Source organism: Nomascus leucogenys, chromosome 16, assembly GCF_006542625.1.
Source record: "Nomascus leucogenys isolate Asia chromosome 16, Asia_NLE_v1, whole genome shotgun sequence".
Taxonomy (NCBI): Eukaryota; Metazoa; Chordata; class Mammalia; order Primates; family Hylobatidae; genus Nomascus; species Nomascus leucogenys.
The window spans coordinates 92,803,034-92,824,749 of record NC_044396.1 but is presented as its reverse complement, the minus strand read 5'-3'; the positions used below and the strand labels follow the sequence as shown (position 1 = coordinate 92,824,749).

Genomic DNA, 21,716 nt, shown 5'->3' with positions numbered 1-21,716 from the left:
TGGGTTTGGTTTGCTAGTATTTTGTTGAGGATTTTTGCATCTATGTTCATTAATAATATTGGCCTGACATTTTCTATTTTTGTTGTGTCTCTGCCAGGTTTTGGTATCAGAATAATTCCAGCCTCATAGAATGAGTTAAAGAGGAGTCCCTCCTTTTCAGTTTATTGGAATAGTTTTAGTAAGAATGGTGGCAGCTCATCTGTATACATCTGGTAGAATTCGGCTGTGAATCCATGTGGTGCTGGGCTTTATTGGGTTGGTAGGCTATTTATTACTGATTCAATTTCAGAGCTCATTATTGGTCTCTTCAGGGCTTCAGTTTCTTCCTGGCTGAGTCTTGGGAGGGTTTATATGTCCAGGAATTTATCCATAGCTTCTAGATTTTCTAGTTTATGTGCATAGAGGTCTTCCTAATATTCTCTGATAGTCATTTGTATTTCTGTGGGGTTGGTGGTAATATCCCCCTTTTCATTTCTAGTTGTGTTTACTTAGGTCTTCCTCTTCTTTATTAATCCAGGTAGTGGTCTATTTTATTATTTTTTTTAAAAAAAAACAACTCTTGGACTCGTTTTGGTTTAGCAACAGGCAGGAATGGTTTTTCCCATCTCACTCTCCTTCAGTTCATCCTGGTTTTGGTTAGTTCTTTTCTTCTTCTAGTTTTGGGGTTGGTTTGCTCTTGGTTCTCTATTTCTTTTTTGTGATCTTAAGTTGTTAAACTGAGATCTAACTTTTTGATGTAGGCATTTAGTGCTACAAATTTACCTATTAACACTGCCTTACCTGTGCCCCAGAGATTCTGGTACATTGTGTCTTGGTTCTCATTCATTTCAAAGCACTTCTTGATTTCTGCCTTAATTTCATTATTTACCCAAAAGTCATTCAGGAGCAGTTTATTCAATTTCCATATAATTGTGTGGTTTTGAGCAAATTTCTTAGTCATGATTTCTAATTTGGCCGTGCTGTGCTCTGAAAGAATGGTTATTATGATTTCAGTTCTTTTGTATTTGCTAAACAGCGTTTTGTGTTCAATTATATAATTGATTTTAGAGTATGTGCCATATGGTGATGAGATGAATGTGTATTTTGTTGCTTTAGGGTGGAGAGTTCTGTAGATGTCTATCAGGTCCATTTGATCCAATGTTGAATTCAAATCATGAATATGTTTGTTAATTTCCTGTCTCAGTGATCTACGTAATATTGTCAGTGGGGTGTTAAAGTCTCCCATTATTATTGCATGGGAGTCTAAGTCTCTTTGAAGGTCTCTAAGAATTTGGTTTATTAATATGAGTGCTGCTATTTGGTTTTTTATATATTTAGGATAGTTAGGTCTCCTTGTTGAATTGAACCCTTTATCATTATGTAATGCCCTTCTTTGTCTTTTTTAACTGTGTTGGTTTAAAGTCTGTTTTGTCTGAAATTAAGATTGTAACCCCTGTTTTTTTCTATTTTCCATTTGAATGATAGATTTTTCTCCATTCCTTTATTTTGAGCCTGTGTGTGTCATTGCATGTGAGATAGATATTCTGAAGACAGCATACCAATGAATCTTGGTTCTTTATCCAGCTCTGTGTCTTTTAATGGGGGCATTTAGCCCATTAACATTCAAGGTTAGTATTGATATGTGTGGATTTGATCCTGCCATCATGGTGTTAGCTTGCTATTAGGCAAACTTGTTTGTGTGGTTGCTTTATAGTGTCACTGGTCTGTGTTTTTGTAATGGTTGGTAATGGTCTTTCCTTTCCATATTTAGTGCTCCTTTCAGGAGCTCTTGTAAGGCAGGTCTCATGGTAACAAATTTCTTCAGCATTTGCTTGTCTGAAAAGGATCTTATATCTCCTTTATGAAGCTTAGTTTGGTTGGAATTATAAAATTTCACGTTGGAATTTCTTCCGGAATGTTGACTGTTGGCCACCAATCTCTTCTGGCTTGTAGAGTTTCTACTGAGAGGTCTGCTGTTTGTCTGATGGGCCTTCCTTTGCAGGTGACCTGGCCCTTCTAGTTTCCTTTAACATTTTTTCTTTCATTTCCACCTTGAAGAATTTCATGATGATGTGTCTTGGGAATGATCTTCTCGTGGACTATCTTACTCTGCCTTTCCTGAATTTGAATGTTGACCTCTCTAGCTAGGTTGGGAAAGTTTTCATGGATCATATCCTGATATATGTTTTCCAAGTTGCTTACACTGTCCCCAGCTCTTTCAGGGACAGCAGTGAGACATAGATTTGGTCTCTTTACATAATCCCGTATTTCACAGAGGCTTTCTTCATTCCTTTTCATTCTTTTTTCTCTATTCTTTTCTGACTGTCCTATTTCAGAAAGACAGCTTTCAAGCTCTGAAATTCTTTCCTCAACTTGGTCTATTATGCTATTAATACTTATGGTTGCATTATGAAATCTTTGTAGTGTGCTTTTCAGCACCATCAGGTTGATTATGTTCTTTTCTATTCTGGCTATTTTTTCTCTCAGCTCCCGTATTGTTTTATTGTGATTCTTAGCTTCCTTGGATTGGATTTCAATGTACTCCTACATCTCAATGATCTTCATTCCTATCCATATTCTGAATTCTATTTCTGTCATTTCAGCCACCTCAGCCCAGTTCAGAACCCTTGCTGGAGAGGTGGTGTGGTCATTTAGAGGAAAGAAGGCACTCTGGCTTTTCGAGTTGTTAGATTTCTTGCAGTGGTTCTTTCCATCTTTTGGGCCGACGTTTCTTCAACCTTTGAAGTTGCTGACCTTCGGATTTTGCTTGTTTGTTTATCCTATTTGATGACCTTGAGGATTTGATTGTGGTAAGGTGGACTCAACCGACTGGCTTCATTTCTGGAATATTTTAGGGGGCCAGTGCCCAGCTCCCAACTCCTGGACTGTGTGCTCTAATTCTGGGAGACTGGTATTGTTCTCTGGCTCCTGGAGGTTAGGAATCCACTGCACTTGTAGGGTGTTGGGAGTAGGGGTGCTCCCAGACCACTGGTCACTACACTTCAATAGGTGGTGTCAGCCAAAGCATTTCACAGTGTGGTGGCATAGGATCCGTCCTTGTTTCCATGTGCCAGCAGCAGTGGCAGCACAGTGGGGTGCACGCTCATCAGCCCAGCAGGTTGCTAGTGGGTACTGGGGTGCCTGTCTCCATTTGAGCATTCACTACAGTGGCAGTAGCAGTATGGTTTGGGTGGGGGGTGCCTGTTGGCAACTGTGCATCATTGGTGCTTGTGGTGGTGGTGGTAGCACAGGGTTGGGTTGCTGGCAGGCCCAGGTCTGTGTGTGTACTCTGTGCACTGTAAGCATAGGTGTTTGCTCTGGGTAGGGGAGAATCTGCTGTTCTCTGTGCTTGCTTTCACTTTTGGGGTAATGTTGACATAAGCGTGGGGTGCTGGCAGTGGGGACAGGGCTCGTTGGCTCTGTGCCTGCCGAGGCTCCAACTGAGGTGGCTGTCAGGCATGGGTCAGTTTTGGGGTTGCAGGCACACATGCACTGGTGAGGCATGGAAGGCAATACCTGCCTGCGTATGCAGGTGCCAGCAAAACTCTGTTGGGGATTGCTGTGGGCTGGAGGAACCTGCAGTGTGAGGAGGGAGCGGGTGGGCTGGTGTGTGGCAATGGGGGCTGCCCTGCGGGAGCTCTCTGCTGATCAGAAGTGGTCAGCCACTGCAGGAGCTATGATGTGGACCCCTAGGGCACCCAAGGCTACCCTTCAAGCAGGCACGTTCAGGCTGGGACCCCAGGAGAAGCCAGAAGCCCAAGGGGTGCTCAGGTCGGACTAACCCCCTTCTGATAGGTAAGCCCACCCTGCAGAGTTCAGGTCCAACAGTTCCCCTAGGGCTAAAGTCTCTTATGGGGGCAAGTCAGGGCTTCCCTGGCCGTGTTCCACTACAGACACTCCTGCACCAAACCCTCTGGGCTCCACCTCAGCTGGCTGCAATCCCTACCACTTCTCTAAGCAGCTCTCCCTGCCACCTCAAGTGTCCATAGTAATTGAGGGGCCCCCTGCTGGGATTTAAGAGGCCTGTAGTGAGAGCAGGTTGCTCCTTGCCAGTTCCACTCACCCATTCCCCCAGGGTAATTGTGGGCCAGGAATGAGTCTTGGTGTGCAGTAGCCTCCTGCAGGGTTCCCAGCTTCCTCTCCCTTCAGCCCAGCTTCTGTGTCTTTCCTTCATCCATTCTCGGTGCCTTCCCTCTCTCTGGTGATTTTTAATGGCCTGAAATATTTTAATTCAAATTGGAATTGCGTGTTTTTTAAAGACTAGGTAGAATTGATCTATGTAACAACATGATGCCTTTTTAAATGGTAGGTGTTTGTCTTTTTAATCACTTCAATAGTAATAGATCTTTTTTGAGACAGGGTCTCACCCTGTCACCCAGGCTGGAATACAGTGGCACGATCATGGCTTACTGCAACCTCTGCCATCTGGGCTCAAGCAGTTCTCCTGCCACAGTCTCCCAAGTAGCTGGGACTACAGGTACACACCATTACCCTCGGCTAATTTTTGTATTTTTTTGTAGAGAGGGGGTTTTGCTATGTTGCCCAAGCTGGTCTCAAACTCCTGGGTTCAAGTAATCTGCCCACCCCAGCCTCCCAAAGTGCTGAGATTACAGGCGTGAACCACTGTGCCTGGCCTAATAGTAATCGATCTATCCAGATTTTCCACGTCTGTCAGCTTTGGTAATTTAGCATATTATCCATTTCTCTACATTTTCATCTTGCTGCCATAGAGTTGCCTCTCATAGATCTCTTAAAATCTTTCCAGTAACTTTGTCTCTATATTCCTGTTTCATGCCTAAGCTCTTTTGATTTGGCTCTTTTTCAGACTTGTAAAGGTCTATCTATTCTAATTGTTTTTTGAAGGACAAGTTTAGTGATGTATTGCAGCAGTACTATTAATTTTCATTGATTTCAGTATTTTTCTTCATTAATTCTGTTTTTGTAGTATCTTCATTATTTTTGTCTTTTTATTGTGCTCTTCCCTTTAAGTGCCTCTTTAAAATGTATTCTTGTTTACTTTGGAGGCCATTTTCTTCTTGCACAACTTTTAATATGTCTTACCCTTCTAGGTATGTGGTATTCTTCTTTTCATTGTATTTCTGTATACTCATTTGATATTTTATCTTTGGCTAGGCACAGTGGCTCATGCCTGTAATCCCAGCACTTTGGGAGGCTGAGGCAGGCGGATCACCTGAGATCAGAAGTTTGAGACCAGCCTGGCCAACATGGCGAAACACCATCTCTACTAAAAATACAAAAATTAGCCAGGCGTGGTGGCACCTGTAGTCCCAGCTACTTCAGGACACTTTGAGGCAGGAGAATCGCTTGAACCCGGGAGGTGGAGATTGCAGTGAGCTGAGATCACGCCACTGCACTCCAGGCTGGACGATGGAGTGAGACTCCATCTCAAAAACAAAACCAAGAACAAAAATTTTATTTTTATTTCTCTTTTTCATTATAGCATTATTTAGAAGAATATTACTTAAGTTTCCAGTAGCCCTGGGGTTTTATCTCATTTTTATTTCTATGAGCATATTATGAGCCAAAAATTTCTTATTGGCTTATGAGCAGGTAATACAATTTTTAAATGTTAACTGTTTCACAGTTGTTAAGATCTTCTTTATGGCCAAGCGTATGATTTTTATAAATGTTCCTTGAAAATATATATGTATGTTTTCCATTTGAGTTTATAAGGACCTCTGTGCCTATGAAATAAGAGGTATTAGTTATATAAAGTAGAAGAAAGCAAGATTGGAGCAATCAGGATAGAGCCCCCAGAAGATTCCCTGCACTGCACTTCCCACATTTCTGCCTGCCACACTCCTCCTCCTCCTCATTTGTTCTGCCTCCCATGGGTGAACTTCATGTTCCTGAATGAGACCAACCCTCTGCTATGTAATGGCTTCTATCCTGTCTTACCTGTTCATGGTAATTCTTCAGCTCTGCCCACTCTTTCCTGTAGCAGCAGACATTTCTAATATACTGGATCGTTCCTGTCAGCGTAGAAAAATGTATAGTTTCTCCCATCCTAAAATGCTCTCTTTTAGTCCTGCGTCCCTCTCTCTCCCTGGTACCTCATGTTTTCCTGTCATTTATTGCAAAACTTCTTGACAGATTATCTAACTGCATTGTCTTTTAATTCTTCCCACTCCCTCTTCAACCTGCTTCAACCAGGCCTTTCCTGCCTACTACCATTACACCACCACCGTCCACCCGCCAATGGCTGGCCGAGGATAACAGTGATCCTCCTGTAGATAAGCCCACTGGGTACTTCTGAGCCTTTATCTACTTTACTTGATTTCTCCAGTGCTGTCCAACAGCAATATGATGCAAGCCTCATAGGTAATTTAAAATTTTCTAGTAACCACATTTAAAAAGGTAAAAAGATAGGTGAAATTAATTTTAATATATTTTATTTGATCCAGTATATCCAATGTATCATCATTTCAAGATATAATCAGTGTAAGAATTCTTGAGACTTTATCTTATTTTTATCATTCCAAGTTTTTGAAATCTGGCATGCATTGTACCCTACCAGCATATCTCAGCCTGGAGGAGCCACATACCACTGGGTGCTCCATAGCTGTGTGTGGCTTCCTGCCACCAATTGAACAGCACATCTCAGATTCTCCTCCTCAAGTGCCCTTTCCCTCTCTTTTTGCCCTTGTAATGACCACTTACATGCCTATCTTGAGTGTTACCTTAGTCAGTTTGTATATATATTGTGTGCAGCTGCCTCGTGCTAGGTGGTAGGCTAGATTCTGGTGGTGCAGTACTGTATCTGAATGTAATATACCTAGTCTTAAGCTCGTGTTGCCCAAGTCTTATTCTCTTTTTCACAGTGAAACTTTTTCTGAGGCTCTATTTCCTCCCTCCTCTCCTTTCCAATAAATTAGATATTTTTATACAGCACCGTGTATTGCTTTGTTACAGTCCTTATCACAGTTGTAATGGTTTACTTGTGTAATGTTTGTTTAATGTCTGGATTCATGTTATATCCCTGTTTGCTGCTGTGTATCTGATACTTGGAACACAGTCTACACCTAATAACTTCTCATACTTCATTCACTTACATGCCAGGCATGGCCTTGCTTCCTTGTAATCTGGTGGTGGACGAGATAGACATGATACTCTCATCCTCATGGGGCTTTCCTTCTAGTTATAAAATAGAATATAAAAAAGAAAATAAGCAATATAAATAATGTGATTGTGCTAAAGGGCTATAGTAGGGTGGCGTGAGAGAGAGTACCTGAGTGTTTGATTTAGAGTAGGTGGGCAGTGCCAGCCCCTCTTAACCCTGTTCTCTTTATAACAGGTGTTTTAAATTATCTTTTGCTATCCTGAAATTAAAATTACAGAGCATGTTATTCCCCTACTCAAATAAATTTTTAAAATCTCTATCAATATCTTAAAGTTCAGCACAATACATTGGAAGGCACTATAGTCAGAGCACCTACTTAGTAATGACTTTTAATTTGAGGGAGGACAATCAGAAGTCACTCCATACAAGTGGTGTAGGAAAGTGATAGAGAAAAGTTATGTGACTGACCTTGGGGAATAATGCCAGAGTGAGGCAGAAAAACAATTTAAAAAAATATAATTTCCATAACCTAGATGTCTTACTGTGCCTTATAATTTTTTTTTAATTATGAGATAGCAATAACAAGGACTAATTGAGATAGTATTCCTCATTTCATGTGTCACCACCAACATAATGATGTTCAGCTCTCGGTCTGTTGGAAGGAGTCTCTGACATCCTCTGTTACATACGTGCATGCAGTAGCTACAGATGCAAACTGTTAGAGGTGCGTTGTGTCACTGACCAAAATAACTATAGCAAGTCTTGCCCTTGGTGATGTCATTCTCCAAAACAGTGAGGAACTCTGAATAAAACTTCAAAAACAGCATAATAAAGGATTCCCTTGCGTTACGCGTAAGTTGCATTCCTAGAAAATTCAATGCAGAGCATACTTTATGGTTTTAAACAGACTTTGTTTCTAGAGTCAGATTTTTCACTGACAAAAATACACACCAGGACATTTGAAAGCCATCGAGGATGCAGGACAATTTTTTATTGTGCAGGAATTACCCATGCTTCATGTGACATCTAGCAGCCTTGGTTATAAAAACAACCCACCCCCTGAAATCGTTCTACCCGAGCGAAACTAGAGCACATATCATCAAGACAAGATCATGACAGTAAGTTAGGTCAGAGGGGCGGGCAGGGGTCAAATCATGTAGACAGTTTGCTCATAGAAATCATGCTATGTAAATCATGCAAGTTATGATGCTTTGTATTGTACCTTTTTAAGCAGAGGAGTGATATGATCTGGCTTTCAGGTAGGGACATTATATCGTAGCATGGATGAAGGGAAACCAGTTAGGAAAAATGGCAGGACTCTAAGCAGAATATCATATGGTAGCCTGGACTATAGTGACAACTGTGAAGATGGGAAGTAAACACATAAATTCTGGATGTTTGGAGCCGAAGTTCTCAGGACTTCAGTTGTGGAGAGGTTGGATAATGGGGAAAGGGAGAAGAATCAATGAGAATGCCTTTTTTTTTGGCTCAGGAATCTTGTTGAATATTATCCTTTTTTTTTTTCTTTTTTTTTTTGAGATAGAATTTTGCTCTGTCCAGAGTGTAATGGCATGATCTCAGCTCACTGCAACCTCTGACACCCTGGTTCAAGTGATTCTCCTGCCTCAGCCTCCTGAGTAGCTGTGATTACAGGCACATGCCACCATGCCCAGCTAATTTTTGTATTTTTAGTAGAGACGGGGTTTCACCATGTTGGCCAAGATGGTCTCAATCTCCTGACCTCATGAGCCACCCGCCTCAGCCTACCAAAGTGCTGGGATTATAGGCGTGAGCCACCGCTCCCGGCCACATATGATGCTTTTTATTGAAGTCAGGAAGCCTGGAGGAAGAACATGTTTTGAGAGAGTACCCTTTGAACTATGTTGTTAGTAATCTCTCGCAGACATCCGTGTGGCAATATGATGTAAGGAGCTGGATGCATGAGTCTGAGTTCCAGGGAGATGTCAGGGCTGGAGATGGTACTTAACGCCCCAGGACTGTATGGTATTCGTTTTGCCATGGCACAACTAGGGGGAATAACAGGGCCCACCCAGCACAGAGCCCTGCAGCCCTTTCACATTTATAGATTGAGTAGGGGAGAAGCCAGTAAAAAGAACTGGGAAAGAGAGACCAGTGAGGTGGAAGAAACCCCAAAAGGGGAGGATGTCCCAGAGAATAAGTGGGAAGAATATGCAGAGGGGCTGTGGGACATGCTATGAGAAGCCTAGGACCAGAGAATGGAGGGCTGCCTGTGGCCTCCTGGGGAAAGGCAGGAGCCCCGCAAAACACATGTCCCTACAAACAGCACAGGAAGATGCTTTGTTGGGAAGGGCAGCTGAGTGTGAATCTCTTTCTGAACAATTCCAACTCAGTTCAAGTGGCATCATCTGTTCTCCATGGAATGGGAAGGGACATTAGCTGACAGAGTGGCCTTAACCAAGGAAATTGTTTTGAAGAAATGTATAGGAATCTTCACATGCAAAGTGATCATCCTGATGAGATGCTAGAAGGATGGAAGATACATGTGTCTTCTATATGTATTTTTTTGAGGAAGGGTCTCACTGAGTTGCCCAAGCTAGAGTGCAGTGGCAGAGACTCAGCCTCCTGAGTAGCTGGGTCTACAGGCACAGACCACCATGCCTGGTTAATTTTTTTTTTTTTTGGTAGAGGAAGGGTCTCACTATGTTGCCCAGGCTGCTTGAACTCCTGGCCTCAAGGGGTCATCCCACCTCAGCCCCTCAAAGTGCTGGGATTATGGATGTGAGCCATTGCTCCCAACTCTATTTTTTTTTTCTTTTTAAGAAGGAGAGTGTTTATTAATTTGTGCAGCAGTAATAGAAGGAAAAAAAAAAAAAAACAGCAGCAAAAGTTTGCTACTTAGGAAAATGACCATTGACTCTCCTGGCATGTCTTAAGAGCTTATTCTGTATTGGGAAGGGCCCTTTGGATACCTACTGTCTCCCTAGCTACAGAACTCCAGTTAATTTTAGAACTTACTCTAGCCCAGGGTGCATGGGGAGTAATCCCAGATCCCTCTTTTTTGGGAATGGGAGTAGAATGTTCTCTTTGACTAAGAATTCCATAAGATTCCTCCCAGGCTGGCAAACGAGTCAAGTCAAAGGTTGCTTCAACTTCCCTCCCTCCTTTATCTTCTGTTCTCTCTCGGTGGTAACTGTACTGTCACTCATCCAACTCATGTATGGGTCTCCTCAGCACATCACAGAGAGCAGACCTAGACCTGACCTTGAAGTGCAGGAGACAGTCTCATGGCTGCTCCTCTGGGGCAGCATGGAGAATCTGTTTTTTTCCCCAGACCTCCAGTCTTAGGGAGGATGTCTTCAGGACAACGAGGATTTCACAGAACATTTACAGACTCTGTGAAATGAGTTTTTTATCCGTAGTCTAAAGATTTTACCTTTCCTTTTTATAGCCCACACATCTTGCTGACTTCACTCAAGTGCAAACCATTCAGTATTCAAACAGTGAAGACAAGGACAGAAAAGGAATGCTACAACTAAAAATAGCAGGTGCACCCGAGGTAAGGAACTGTTACATTCATCATTAAGGGAAAATGGTTAAATAGGGATGTTTTAGAACTATTGATTTTTTTATGAAAAGGATGACGTTTTCACGGATCATCAGAATCACCACTTTCTTATATATAGAAAGGGTTACATTACAAACAATAATGATTAAATGTCCCCAAGAATAGGACAGGAGACAGACTTAAAAATCATCTAAGAACGTTATTGTAAAGATAATGATGATTAAAGATTATCATCAAGCCAGGCGCGGTGGCCCACACCTGTAATCCCAGCACTTTGGGAGGCCAAGGCAGGCGGATCACTTGAGGCCAGGGTTCACATGGTGAAACCCTGTCTCCATTAAAAATACAAAGATAAGCCAGGCATGGTGGTGCACACCTGTAATCCCAGCTACTTGTGAGGCTGAGGCACAAGAATCTCTTGAACCCTGGAGGCAGAGGTTGCAGTGAGCCGAGATGACACAATTGCACTCCAGCCTGGGTGACAGAGCAAGACCGTGTCTCAAAAAAAAAAAAAAAAAGATTGTCATCAAGTACCAAGGAAATTAACTTCTTGGAATTATATGTACAGTCATGTTTTGCTTAACAACAGATACGTTCAGAGAAATGCCTAATTCCCTGATTTCTTTGTTGTGCAAACATCACAGACTGTTTTTTCTTACACAAACCTAAGATGGTTGTAGCCTACTGTACACCTAGGCTATACAATATAGCCTGTTGACCCTAAGCTACAAACCTGTATAGCATGCTACTATACTGAATACTTTAGGCAATTGTAACACAATGGTATTCGTATCTCTAAATATATGTAAACATAGAAAAGGCACAATAAAAATACAGTATAGAAGATAAAAAATGGTACACCTGTATAGAGCCCTTACCATGAGTGGAGCTTGCAGGATTGGAAGCTGCTGTGGGTGAGTCAGTGAGTGAAGGGTGAATGTGAAGATCTACGACATTACTATGCCCTACTGTAGACTATAAACACTGTACACACCATATACTTAAATTTATTTTTAAAACCTTTTTCAGTAGTAAATAAACATTAGCTTACTGTAACTTTTATATTTTATAAACTGATTTTTTCAGCTTTTTTGACTCATGTAATAACAATTAGTTGTAAATATATTGTATAGCTGTACAAAAATATTTTCTTTTTTTTACATACTTATTCTGTAAGCTTTTTTCTAGTTTTAAAATGATTTTCTGTGTTTTTTACTTTTTAAACTTTTTTCGTTAAAAAGTAAGATACAAACATACACACTAGCCTAGGCCTACACAGGGTTAGGAGTGTCCATATCACCATCTTCTACCTCCACATCTTGTCCCACTGGGAGGTCTTCAGGGGCAGTAACACATATGAAGCTGTCATCTCCTATGAGAACAGTGCCACTTTCTGGAATACTTCCTAGAAGCCCTGCCCGAGGCAGTTTTACAACTAACTATTTTTTTAAAAAATAAGTAGAAGTACACTCTAATTTAAAAAAAAAATAATAAATACATAAACCAGTAACATAGTCATGTACATAATTGTATGTGCTATACTTTTATAAGACTGGCATCACAGTTTTTTTTTTACACCAACTTCACCACAGACATGAGCATTACAACTTCAGGGTGGCTACGGCATACCCAGCAATAGGAATTCTTAGCTCCATTATATAAATCTTATGGAACCACCATTGTATATGCGGACCATCATTGACCAAAATGTTGTTATGTGGTGCATTGACTATATATACTGTAAACTGAGTTAATTTCCACACTGTGTTGTCCATTATATTCTCTGGGTAGAAATTATTATGTGATGATAATAATTATTATTATATGATTATAATAATTATAACAGCAGCAGTACCTGATACTGGGCACATGCTACCTGTGGTTCTTTACGCAGAAGCCAAGAGAAGCTGTGTCATTTTCACAACCAAGGAAGTAGATACTTTGATATACTTTGGTTAACCCCATTCTGTAGCTGAGGAAACTGAGGCATAAGAGGGTGGCGACATCAAGTAATTGGCAGAGATGGGGTTCATACCCAAACAGTCTGGATCCGAAGCCTATGTTCTTAATCAACAGGCAACAGTGATTTAAAACAAGTGGCATGAGAAAGAGCCATTTGGCAAATACTACCTAATGTGGTCCTTTCTGCAAGATGGACAAAATACACTCGTGTATGAAAGGATCTGGACAGTCTGGTGGCACACACGTTTGTGCTGGTGTGTAAAGCATGTTTTTTGAAGCTCATCTGTTTCCATCAGCACACCAGGATTCTTTGGTCTGTTACAGCCAGTTCTCTGGGTAGCTTTATTTGCAGCACTCCTCACTTAGGCTGATGCCTCATCACTCTTCTGCCCTGTGATTCTGTGAGTTTGGTGACATCTGAGGGCTCTAGGAACTCTTGTTGATTCTGGAGATTAAACAAATATTACCAAACAATATCAAATTTTATATTGGAAAGAGAATGATTTCTAAGCCCTTGGGCAGAACATGCTATATGTGCTAAAAATAATGAAAGTTTAATAATTTTATTTTACATTAGAAATTATGATGGATGGTTGATAAAAAATTTACTCCACATTAGTTTCGGATAGAAGTCATACTTTAACTTACTGATTGTCTAAATTCTTCCCTTAACTGGAGTATGCCAGAGGGGCCAGACACTCTGAAGGAAAATACTTTTTTCATCTCTTTTTATTCTAGAAAGTGAGCCCCAGTTTAAGTGATTTTTCTGTTTTCATCTGGGTTTGCGTTTGTCACATATTCTAGGAATAATGTCCTTAAATATCAGATTTCCTTTCTCAAATCTTATGACAAATCTTGTTTCATTCCCACTCTTCTCTGTTTTCAAGTGTATAGAGATGTCTGATGTCATAGCACAGCTGTCCTTTGCTTACTGGGAAGAACAATAAAGTCTGTTTTCTTGATCTTTTCTCCTTTAGCCTCTGACAGTGACGGCACCATCCCTAACCATTGCGGAGAATATGGCTGACCTAATAGATGGGTACTGCCGGCTGGTGAATGGAGCCTCGCAGTCATTTATCATCAGACCCCAGAAAGGTGAGGTGCTGTTTCTAAGCATTTCCAATTGCATTTCTACCAAATATTTAGCTGTGCCCCTAACAGCCTGTTATCCTCTTTCAGGTAACTGTAAAAATGAAGACCAAATGAATAATTCAGCTCAGTATAATCTGAGTACTTATTTTTCTAGGGATGGTGATCCATTTCACACCTTCCACAAGCCAAGAGCTGGGTTTGAATAGAGCCTAAAAAAACATTGTGTTTTGAGCTACCTACTTAGAGGATTTTCTAAATTACCATTACTATTTTTAAATACATTAGTATTTTTAAACTTTTGGGTTTAAATAAAATTCTGGGTTTAAAAAAGGAATCCATTGTAACTCACTATAAGTAAAGTATCCTTTCTATTTTTTCTTATATATCTCAAAAACTTAGAGCATTCGAAGAAGAAAATACAGTCTAAGTCATGATGTTAAAAAATCAAAGATTAGAATGAATAAATATCCTAGAAACGTCACTATAAAAACGGTGTGGAGTTTTTGCAAGCATATAATGAGGAATGCTTTTGAGGATTTGGATTTCTGAAAGAATCAAATGAAAATATTCCCAGCAGGATAATAGCATACATAGTGTGAAGCAGGAAAAGACTGAGTTTGGGAATTATGGGACTTAAGTTCAAATCATGAGTCCTCTGTGACACCATCTATCTATAAATTACGTTTCTGAGCCTCAGTTCTGTCATCTGTCAAACATGAAGAACAGTAACTGTCTTCTATGGTATTAGGAGGATAAAGGACTTATTTATTTATAGGCTTGGAACTATGCCTGGCACACTTGATGCTCATAGATTTTAGTTATATTGTTGTTCCTGTCGTTGCTACTGGTTTAGTCTGATCTTGACACTGTATTAGCCTAGACTTTGAGATACCTCATCTGTAAAAGAATGATACCTACTTTGTAGGGTTGTTAGACACGTCCCAAAGAGTAACTATAAAGCAGCTCACACTGTGGAAGTGGGGACTCTGAATGTGGGTTTTGTCCTTATTGCCAAGACCCCTTCTAGCACTCACCTCAGTGACTAGGATGATCATAGAGGAAAAAAAATCCTGAAGTGCTGTGTGGTGTGTGTTCAAGTCAGCAGAATTGTATTAAACAGTGATGAGAATAGAGAAAACGCCAAAGCTCAAGTGAAGCAGATAGAAACGCAGAGGATCCAGCCTTGCCCAGCAGGGAAGTGCTCTGTTTACAAAGCAGTTTGAGGAAGGGATGGTGTTTGCATGGGAGGTACATGTGTGTGTTGTGTGTTTTATAGAGAGGAGTCATTGGACCCTTTATTCATATATCTCAAAAGAGGTAACTGATGGTGCTGTGCCCTGAAAACAGCAGCTGAAGCCATGAGCCTTGGCTAAGTAAACATAAATCTGTGTGATTCCAGGACATGGCTTTTCTAGAGGAAAAGTGTTTTCCCACAGTGATCACACCAAAAAGGCCTATTCATATATTTTTCCTAAGTTTTCTTTGTATAAAATAGATTAATGAAGTTGCTTTCAGAAATCTCTAAAGTTACTCTCAGTTAAAGCCTTTGCAGCTATAGGTCTTGATTTTTCACTTTGTGCTTTATTTTTTATTTTTATTTTTGACGTTTTCTTCTTCCAGTGTCACACTTTATACTTTAAACAGGAGTATATGCCTTACAAATATTATTTAAATGTTTTCAGATAATTTCTTTACAAAAAGATAGTAATTTAGGAAAAATGTTAAATGTAATAGATTGCCCATTTCCTTTTTAGTAAATAATTTTTCATCTTTTATCTTCAGTTTACCAAAAGGTCCTTGACATACACATTTAAAAATAACATTCGGATGTCAGGCATTAAATGAGCCTTCCATGTTTAAAACGTAAACATCTTCCTGTGTTGATTTCACTATTAGTTAGCGTTTTTTGCTCTCTAGGGAGAAACATTTTGATATCAAACATGAAATGCGATGCTTTTTAAGCTCTTTGTTCATATGAAAAGAGCATTAATGAAAATGCTTGTCATGAAAAGCTAGATAGGGCATTGGTTGTTTCCAATTTTATATTGTCTTTATAAAATGAATTATTATTATTATTATTATTATTATTTTATTTTTTTTGGCTGGCACCGTTCCTCTTTCAGTATGTCACCTGCCCCAGGATGTGCAAGAACAGGAACAGTAATCAGGCAACTCCAGAGTAGAACAAAGCCAGCTAAGTAGAGAGGTGATGTGCTTCAGTGTGAGATAAGTATAACCAACTAGAAGAGGCAAACGAATCAGGAGCTTATAAATGCTGCCTAATGCAATCATTTCATTTTCTGTGTCTCTGATTTCAACAAGCTTTATTGGGGTTGGAGGAGGCAGATAGGGAGAGATTAGTCAACAGATATAAAGTTAGATAGGAGGAATAAGTTCTGGTGTTCTATTGTACAGTAGAGTGACTATAGTTAACAATAATGCATTGTAGATTTCATTTTTTAATTTTGTATTTTTTGAGACAGGGTGTCACTCTGTCGCCCAAGCTGAAGTGCAGTGGCGTGACCACTGCTCGACCTCCTGGGCTCAAGCAATCCTCCCACCTTAGTCTCCCCAGTAGCTGGGACTACAAGTGTGTACCACCATGCTCAGTTAATTTTTGGTATTTTTTTATAGAGACAGGGTTTTGCCATGCTGCCCAGGCTGGTCTAGAACTCCTGGGCTCAAGTGATATGCCCATGTCAGCTTCCCAAAGTGTTGAAATTACAGGCATGAGCCACTGCACCTGGCCTGTACATTTCAAAATAGCTAGAAGAGAGAATTTTGAATGTTCTCACTACAAAGAAATAATAAAGGTATGAGGTGATGCATATGCTAAGTATCCTGATTTAATTATTACACAATGTACATCCGTATTGAAACATCACACCATACCTCATTAACATGTCAAGTAGAAAAAAATTTTAAAGATATAAAGAAAACAAACATAAAAACTTTATGAAAAGTATTGCCCAATAGTTTTATGAAAGAAGATGGTAAGAAGTAATTCTTTCCAGTCTTTAGTTCAGGCATGAGCAACTGGAGAGGAAGTATTGTTTTTTTTGTTTTGTTTTGTTTTTTTGTTTTGTTTTATGCTTTTATTTTTCCGTGATTACAAACACAACTGAATATCAAATGCACAAAGTAAGAATTATACGGGGAAAGAAAATCAGATACGTTCATATATATATCACCTTTTCAAGGCTATTTCCATCCAGAATAACCTTGGTTTGCCAGGGCCAATAGAAAGAAGTCACAAAATCGCCTTTAGTCAGATTTGTGTGTGTTTGCTTTCTTCTATAATTCCAATACCTCCACCATCAACGACTTGAGATAGCTGCCAAGGTGTTACATAATCAGTGCCAGTGTCTTCATTCATTCTACAACGAAGGCTGTCACTTCACACTTGGAAGGTTGCACAGCGGCCAGGCAGATGCGCTCCTCACTTCCCAGACGGGGCGGCCAGGCAGAGGCGCTCCTCACTTCCCAGAAGGGGCGGCAGGCAGAGACGCTCCTCACTTCCCAGACGGGGTGGCGGGCAGAGGCGCTCCTCACTTCCCAGATGGGGCGGCCCGGCAGAGGCACTCCTCACGTCCCAGACGGGGTGGCAGCCGGGCAAGGGCTCCTCACGTCCCAGATGGGGCGGCCGGGCAGAGGCGCTCCTCACTTCCCAGACAGGGCGGCCGGGCAGAGGTGCTCCTCACTTCCTAGACGGGGTGGTGGCCGGGCAAAGGCGCTCCTCACTTCCGAAACGGGCAGCCAGGCAGAGACGCTCCTCACTTCCTAGACAGGGTGGCGGCCGGGCAGAGGTGCTCCTCACATCCCAGACAATGGGCAGCCGGGCAGAGGCGCTCTCACTTCCGAGATGGGGCGGCTGGGCAGAGGCGCTCCTCACATCCCAGACGATGGGCGGCCAGGCAGAGGCGCTCCTCACTTCCTAGATGGGGTGGCGGCCGGGCAGAGGCTCTCCTCACTTCCCAGATGGGGCGGCCGGGCAGAGGCGCTCCTCACATCCCAGACGATGGGTGGCCAGGCAGAGACGCTCCTCACTTAAAATGAATTGTTAAACTTGATAATTTTCTTATTCTCAATCATAGCATGTTTATGTATTATATAACTATTTCATCATAGATCCCTAAGGTGAAGATATATTGCCTAGTTAAAATAATATTAAAGTCAAACACCTTCAGTGGATTGTAGTCAGAAATACATGTGGACACAGCACATGTACATTTTTTAATTGAGATTTTTTAAGAGTTCAAATGTTAAAGATGTTTCTGCAACTCTACCGTTTTCCTGGAAACATTCTTTAAATAATAATTATATATGCCCATCTGTCTTCTCTAGATCATAAACTACTTATACATGCATACATGTATATGCATAACATAGCATGACAGTAATAAGTGATCAGTACATTCTACATGTGAACTGGATGTGCCCAGATGTATTTAGTTAGTTCTTTGATCTACCATAGTTACTTTGGATTTATAAAGTGCTTTTAAAAGGGATGTTACCTTGTTATAGTGGCTCATGTTTGTAATTCCAGCTACACAGGAGAATCCCTGAGGCCAGGAATCTGAGACCATCCTGGGCCACATAGCAAGACTGTATCTAAAAAAAAGAGTTGATTTAAAAAAAAATAATAAAAGATGATTTTACTGGGGAGAACATAGTAAGAGCCACAAGCCAAATTGTCCTGGACTGCATTCCACCACAGTCTGCATAACCTTGGCCCTTACTGTAGGGCATTATCTAACCTACACCTTACCTGAAAGAAAGTATGCAATCAATTTTGCAGTGTTAGTAAAATTCTTTAGTAACATTTTTTCAGAGGAAAGTGTATAGTGTAATACAGAGTTGTAATTACATAATTTTAAGTAGGTTTTCTATGTATAGAATGATGGTGAATACTGTACATATCAAGGGAAGGAGTGAATGCTTCTAAGCATGACATAAATTCCGGAAGATATAAAAATAAAATTGTTACATTTAATTGCGTAATTAAAACACTTATGTGCTGCCGAAGCGAGCACAATTACATAATTAAAACGTTTCGTTTAGTACAAGGTAACATTTTTAAAGCTATGATGGCAGAGGGGAAAATATCTATGACACATATAATAATTAAAATTTCTCATTTTTCAAGTGTTCTTCCAGCTCATTCAGTAAGACAGCCTAGTATAAAAAAGAGGAATGTACACACAAATGTCCAGTGAATATATGGATACAGTGATATATTTCATTTTATATTTATTACATTGATTAAAGAAACCTGATAACCACCATTGGCAAGACTTCTGGAGAATGCACTCTCATGATTGTGTCATTGTAAATTGGTACATTTTCAGAAGACACTTTAGGAATACTCTGCCCATTTGTCTGCCTCCTGGAAATCAGTCATACAAACCACTGACCTGAGGAGGATGTTCACTATTGCATTGTTTATAATAGCAAAAAAATGAGCAAAAATTAATAAATGAGGGAGTATGCATACATGATGTAATACTATGCAGCTGTTTAAAAAAATAGCTCTATTAATGTATTAAAAACCTACATGTAAATGTGTGTGTGTGTATGTGTCTATCTCCAAACTTTTGTATTTATAAGCATTAAAATGTCTGATAAGTCACCAATTTCAGTTAATGATTACTTCTAAGAAGAATGGAAGTACATTTGAACAAAAACATTAACTCCCAGAATTAGACATTTTAGGTAGTGAGTCCTTAGGGTTTTCTTAAATGCTGCTTCTACTGATGGTGTCTGTTGCCATTTTTCTGTATTCCATTACTCTCTTTATAAAAATATTCTCTCAGAATCCTTCTTTTGTTTATCTCCTTCTTTACAGCTGCCTTTCTACCCATGCCCAGCTGCTTAGGGAGTCTCCTGTTAGGCAAAAATATAATAATGGATTCCTTTTTCTTTCAGGAAATAGAAATTTCAACAGAGTCCAAACAGAAATCACACTAATGTGTCATTTGAAAGGCTATATTATTAACAAGTTGGGTGTGAGTAAGGTGGTGGGTGGTGCTGGTGGTGGGAGGTGGTCGTGTTCATGGGATAATAAACTTAATTATCAGGCCTTTTCAGTTACTCTAAATTTGGTCTTCCTGGTGTGACTTGATTATTTTGCTTGAAATAGATGTTCAAAATGTTAACAAGTGATGGCTTGCAGTTTGGCTTGAATTCCTATGATGTGCAGTGAGTTGTATATATACAGTGTTAAGCCTCACAACTATCTCTGCAAATTAGAAGAATTAAACAGTTTTTCAGAAAGAGTAACACGGGGTCCTAGGTTGATTTCTTTCTTTCTTTACCAAACAGTGGTCGGAGAGTCTCCCGAGTGCTAGATACTCTGCTAGATATTAGGGATGCCTTTGGGCAGCTTAAGTCTTACCGTAACCTTAGGCAAGTTAAATAGTCTGTAGAGAAGTATATGTGGCAAATGCTCTGTGGATGCAACAGAAACATAGAGGATGCCACTCAGTGCAAACTGAGGTATTCCAGGAAGGGCTGTCTGCCGGAAATAAAACTTGAATTGAGCTTTGAAATATTGAGGAATGTTTCTACCTGAATGAAGGAAGAGCAGCTTTCAAGGCACGTGTGGTATGTTCAGGGGAATACAATGTGCAATAGTATAGAATCAGGGAATAGTGACAAGTAATACTGAAAAGGCAGACTGGCCAGACCAAACACTGCATGCTTTCGACATGTAGTTGTTGAGCTCCTACCATTTTCCAGGCACAGTTCTAGGATAGAGGATGTAGCAGCAAACAAAACAGACAAGGTTGTGCGTGCATGGAAATTTCATGTAGGTGAGGACATACATGCGATAAACAGAGTAAATTAATAGGGAAAATAAATACTGTAGCATATAATATATCAAATGGTGTTGAGCTATATCGAGAAAAATAAGACGGGGAAGAACGTAAGGGATACAATTTTAAGTAAGGTTGTCAGGGAATGTCCCACTGAGAGAGTCGCACCTGAAGGGGTGGAAAACAGAACCTACAAGGATATCTGGCTATTCCCTATTAAAGGCTAGGGAGTGCTAGGAAGCATGCCTGGAACAGCAGAGACCCAGGTCACTAGAATGCCTGGGGGGGGGGGTGATCCCAGGGCTGGTGGTTGGTCAGGATGTAAAGGCATTGTAAGGGCTTTGGCTTGTACTCAAGTAATTTGGGAAGCCATTGGAGGGTGTGAAGAGAGGAGTAATGTGATCTGGTTTATGTTCTAGAATAAGTACTCTGGCTGCAGTGCTGAGAATAGACCATGGTAGGTCAGCCTGGGTACAGATAAAGTAGAGGGACCAATCAGGAGGCTATTACCATGATGTAGGCAAGTGATGTTTGGGTCAGGGGTTCTGGAATGACAGTGACAAGTAAGAGGACTTTGGATAGAGTTGGACAGTAAAGCCTTGCATTTGCTGCACTGGGTATGGATTGGGGAGCAGCGAGGCCCTGTGATGACTGCTGGTTCCACCTGAACAATGGGAAGTATGCAGGTGCACCCACCAGGACTCAGTTCTGAATATCAGCAAGTCCCAGCAACCTTCAGACATCCAGAGGGAGGTGTCAGGTAGACAACCATATGTAGAAGTTCAGGTCAGGGGAGAGGTCCAAGCTAGAGGTATGCATTTGGAGCTGCAAAGTGTGGGTGGTATTTGACGCTGTGAAACTGTATGAGGTTACCAAGGAAATGAAGTTAAGAGATACAGGTGTGAGCACTGGGTTCTCTAATCTTCATCAGGCCAGGGAGATAAGGAAGAACCAATAAAGAAGACGAAGAAGAGGTGCCCTGAGAGGACAGAAGAAAACCAAGAGAATACAGTACAAGATTTGGGAGGCCCAGGGTGGGAAGCTCTCACAAGGACAGAGTGATTAGCTGTGTTAAGTGCTAACTGTCAGTGAACAATTGGGCTTAGCAAGGCAGATGTCATTGGAGATGTTCAAAAAGTATTTTCTGTGTATGGGGGTGGGGGGGGACTGATTAGAATGAATTCAAGGGCAAATGTAAGGAGAGGAACTGTGGGCAGCAAGTGTGACTACACGAGTGGTG

General features: G+C 40.7%; 1 protein-coding gene across 3 annotated transcripts in view; it reads left to right on the top strand.

The window, feature by feature from the left end:
• Positions 1–21,716, top strand: part of PTK2 (protein tyrosine kinase 2) — a 289,297-nt gene that overhangs the window by 108,384 nt on the left and 159,197 nt on the right. For all 3 annotated transcript variants that reach the window (XM_030795169.1, XM_030795171.1, XM_030795163.1), the window contains exons 10-11: positions 10,491–10,598; positions 13,547–13,664. In XM_030795169.1, the coding sequence (XP_030651029.1) occupies positions 10,491–10,598; positions 13,547–13,664 (226 nt within the window). The remainder of the gene's footprint in view (positions 1–10,490; positions 10,599–13,546; positions 13,665–21,716) is intronic.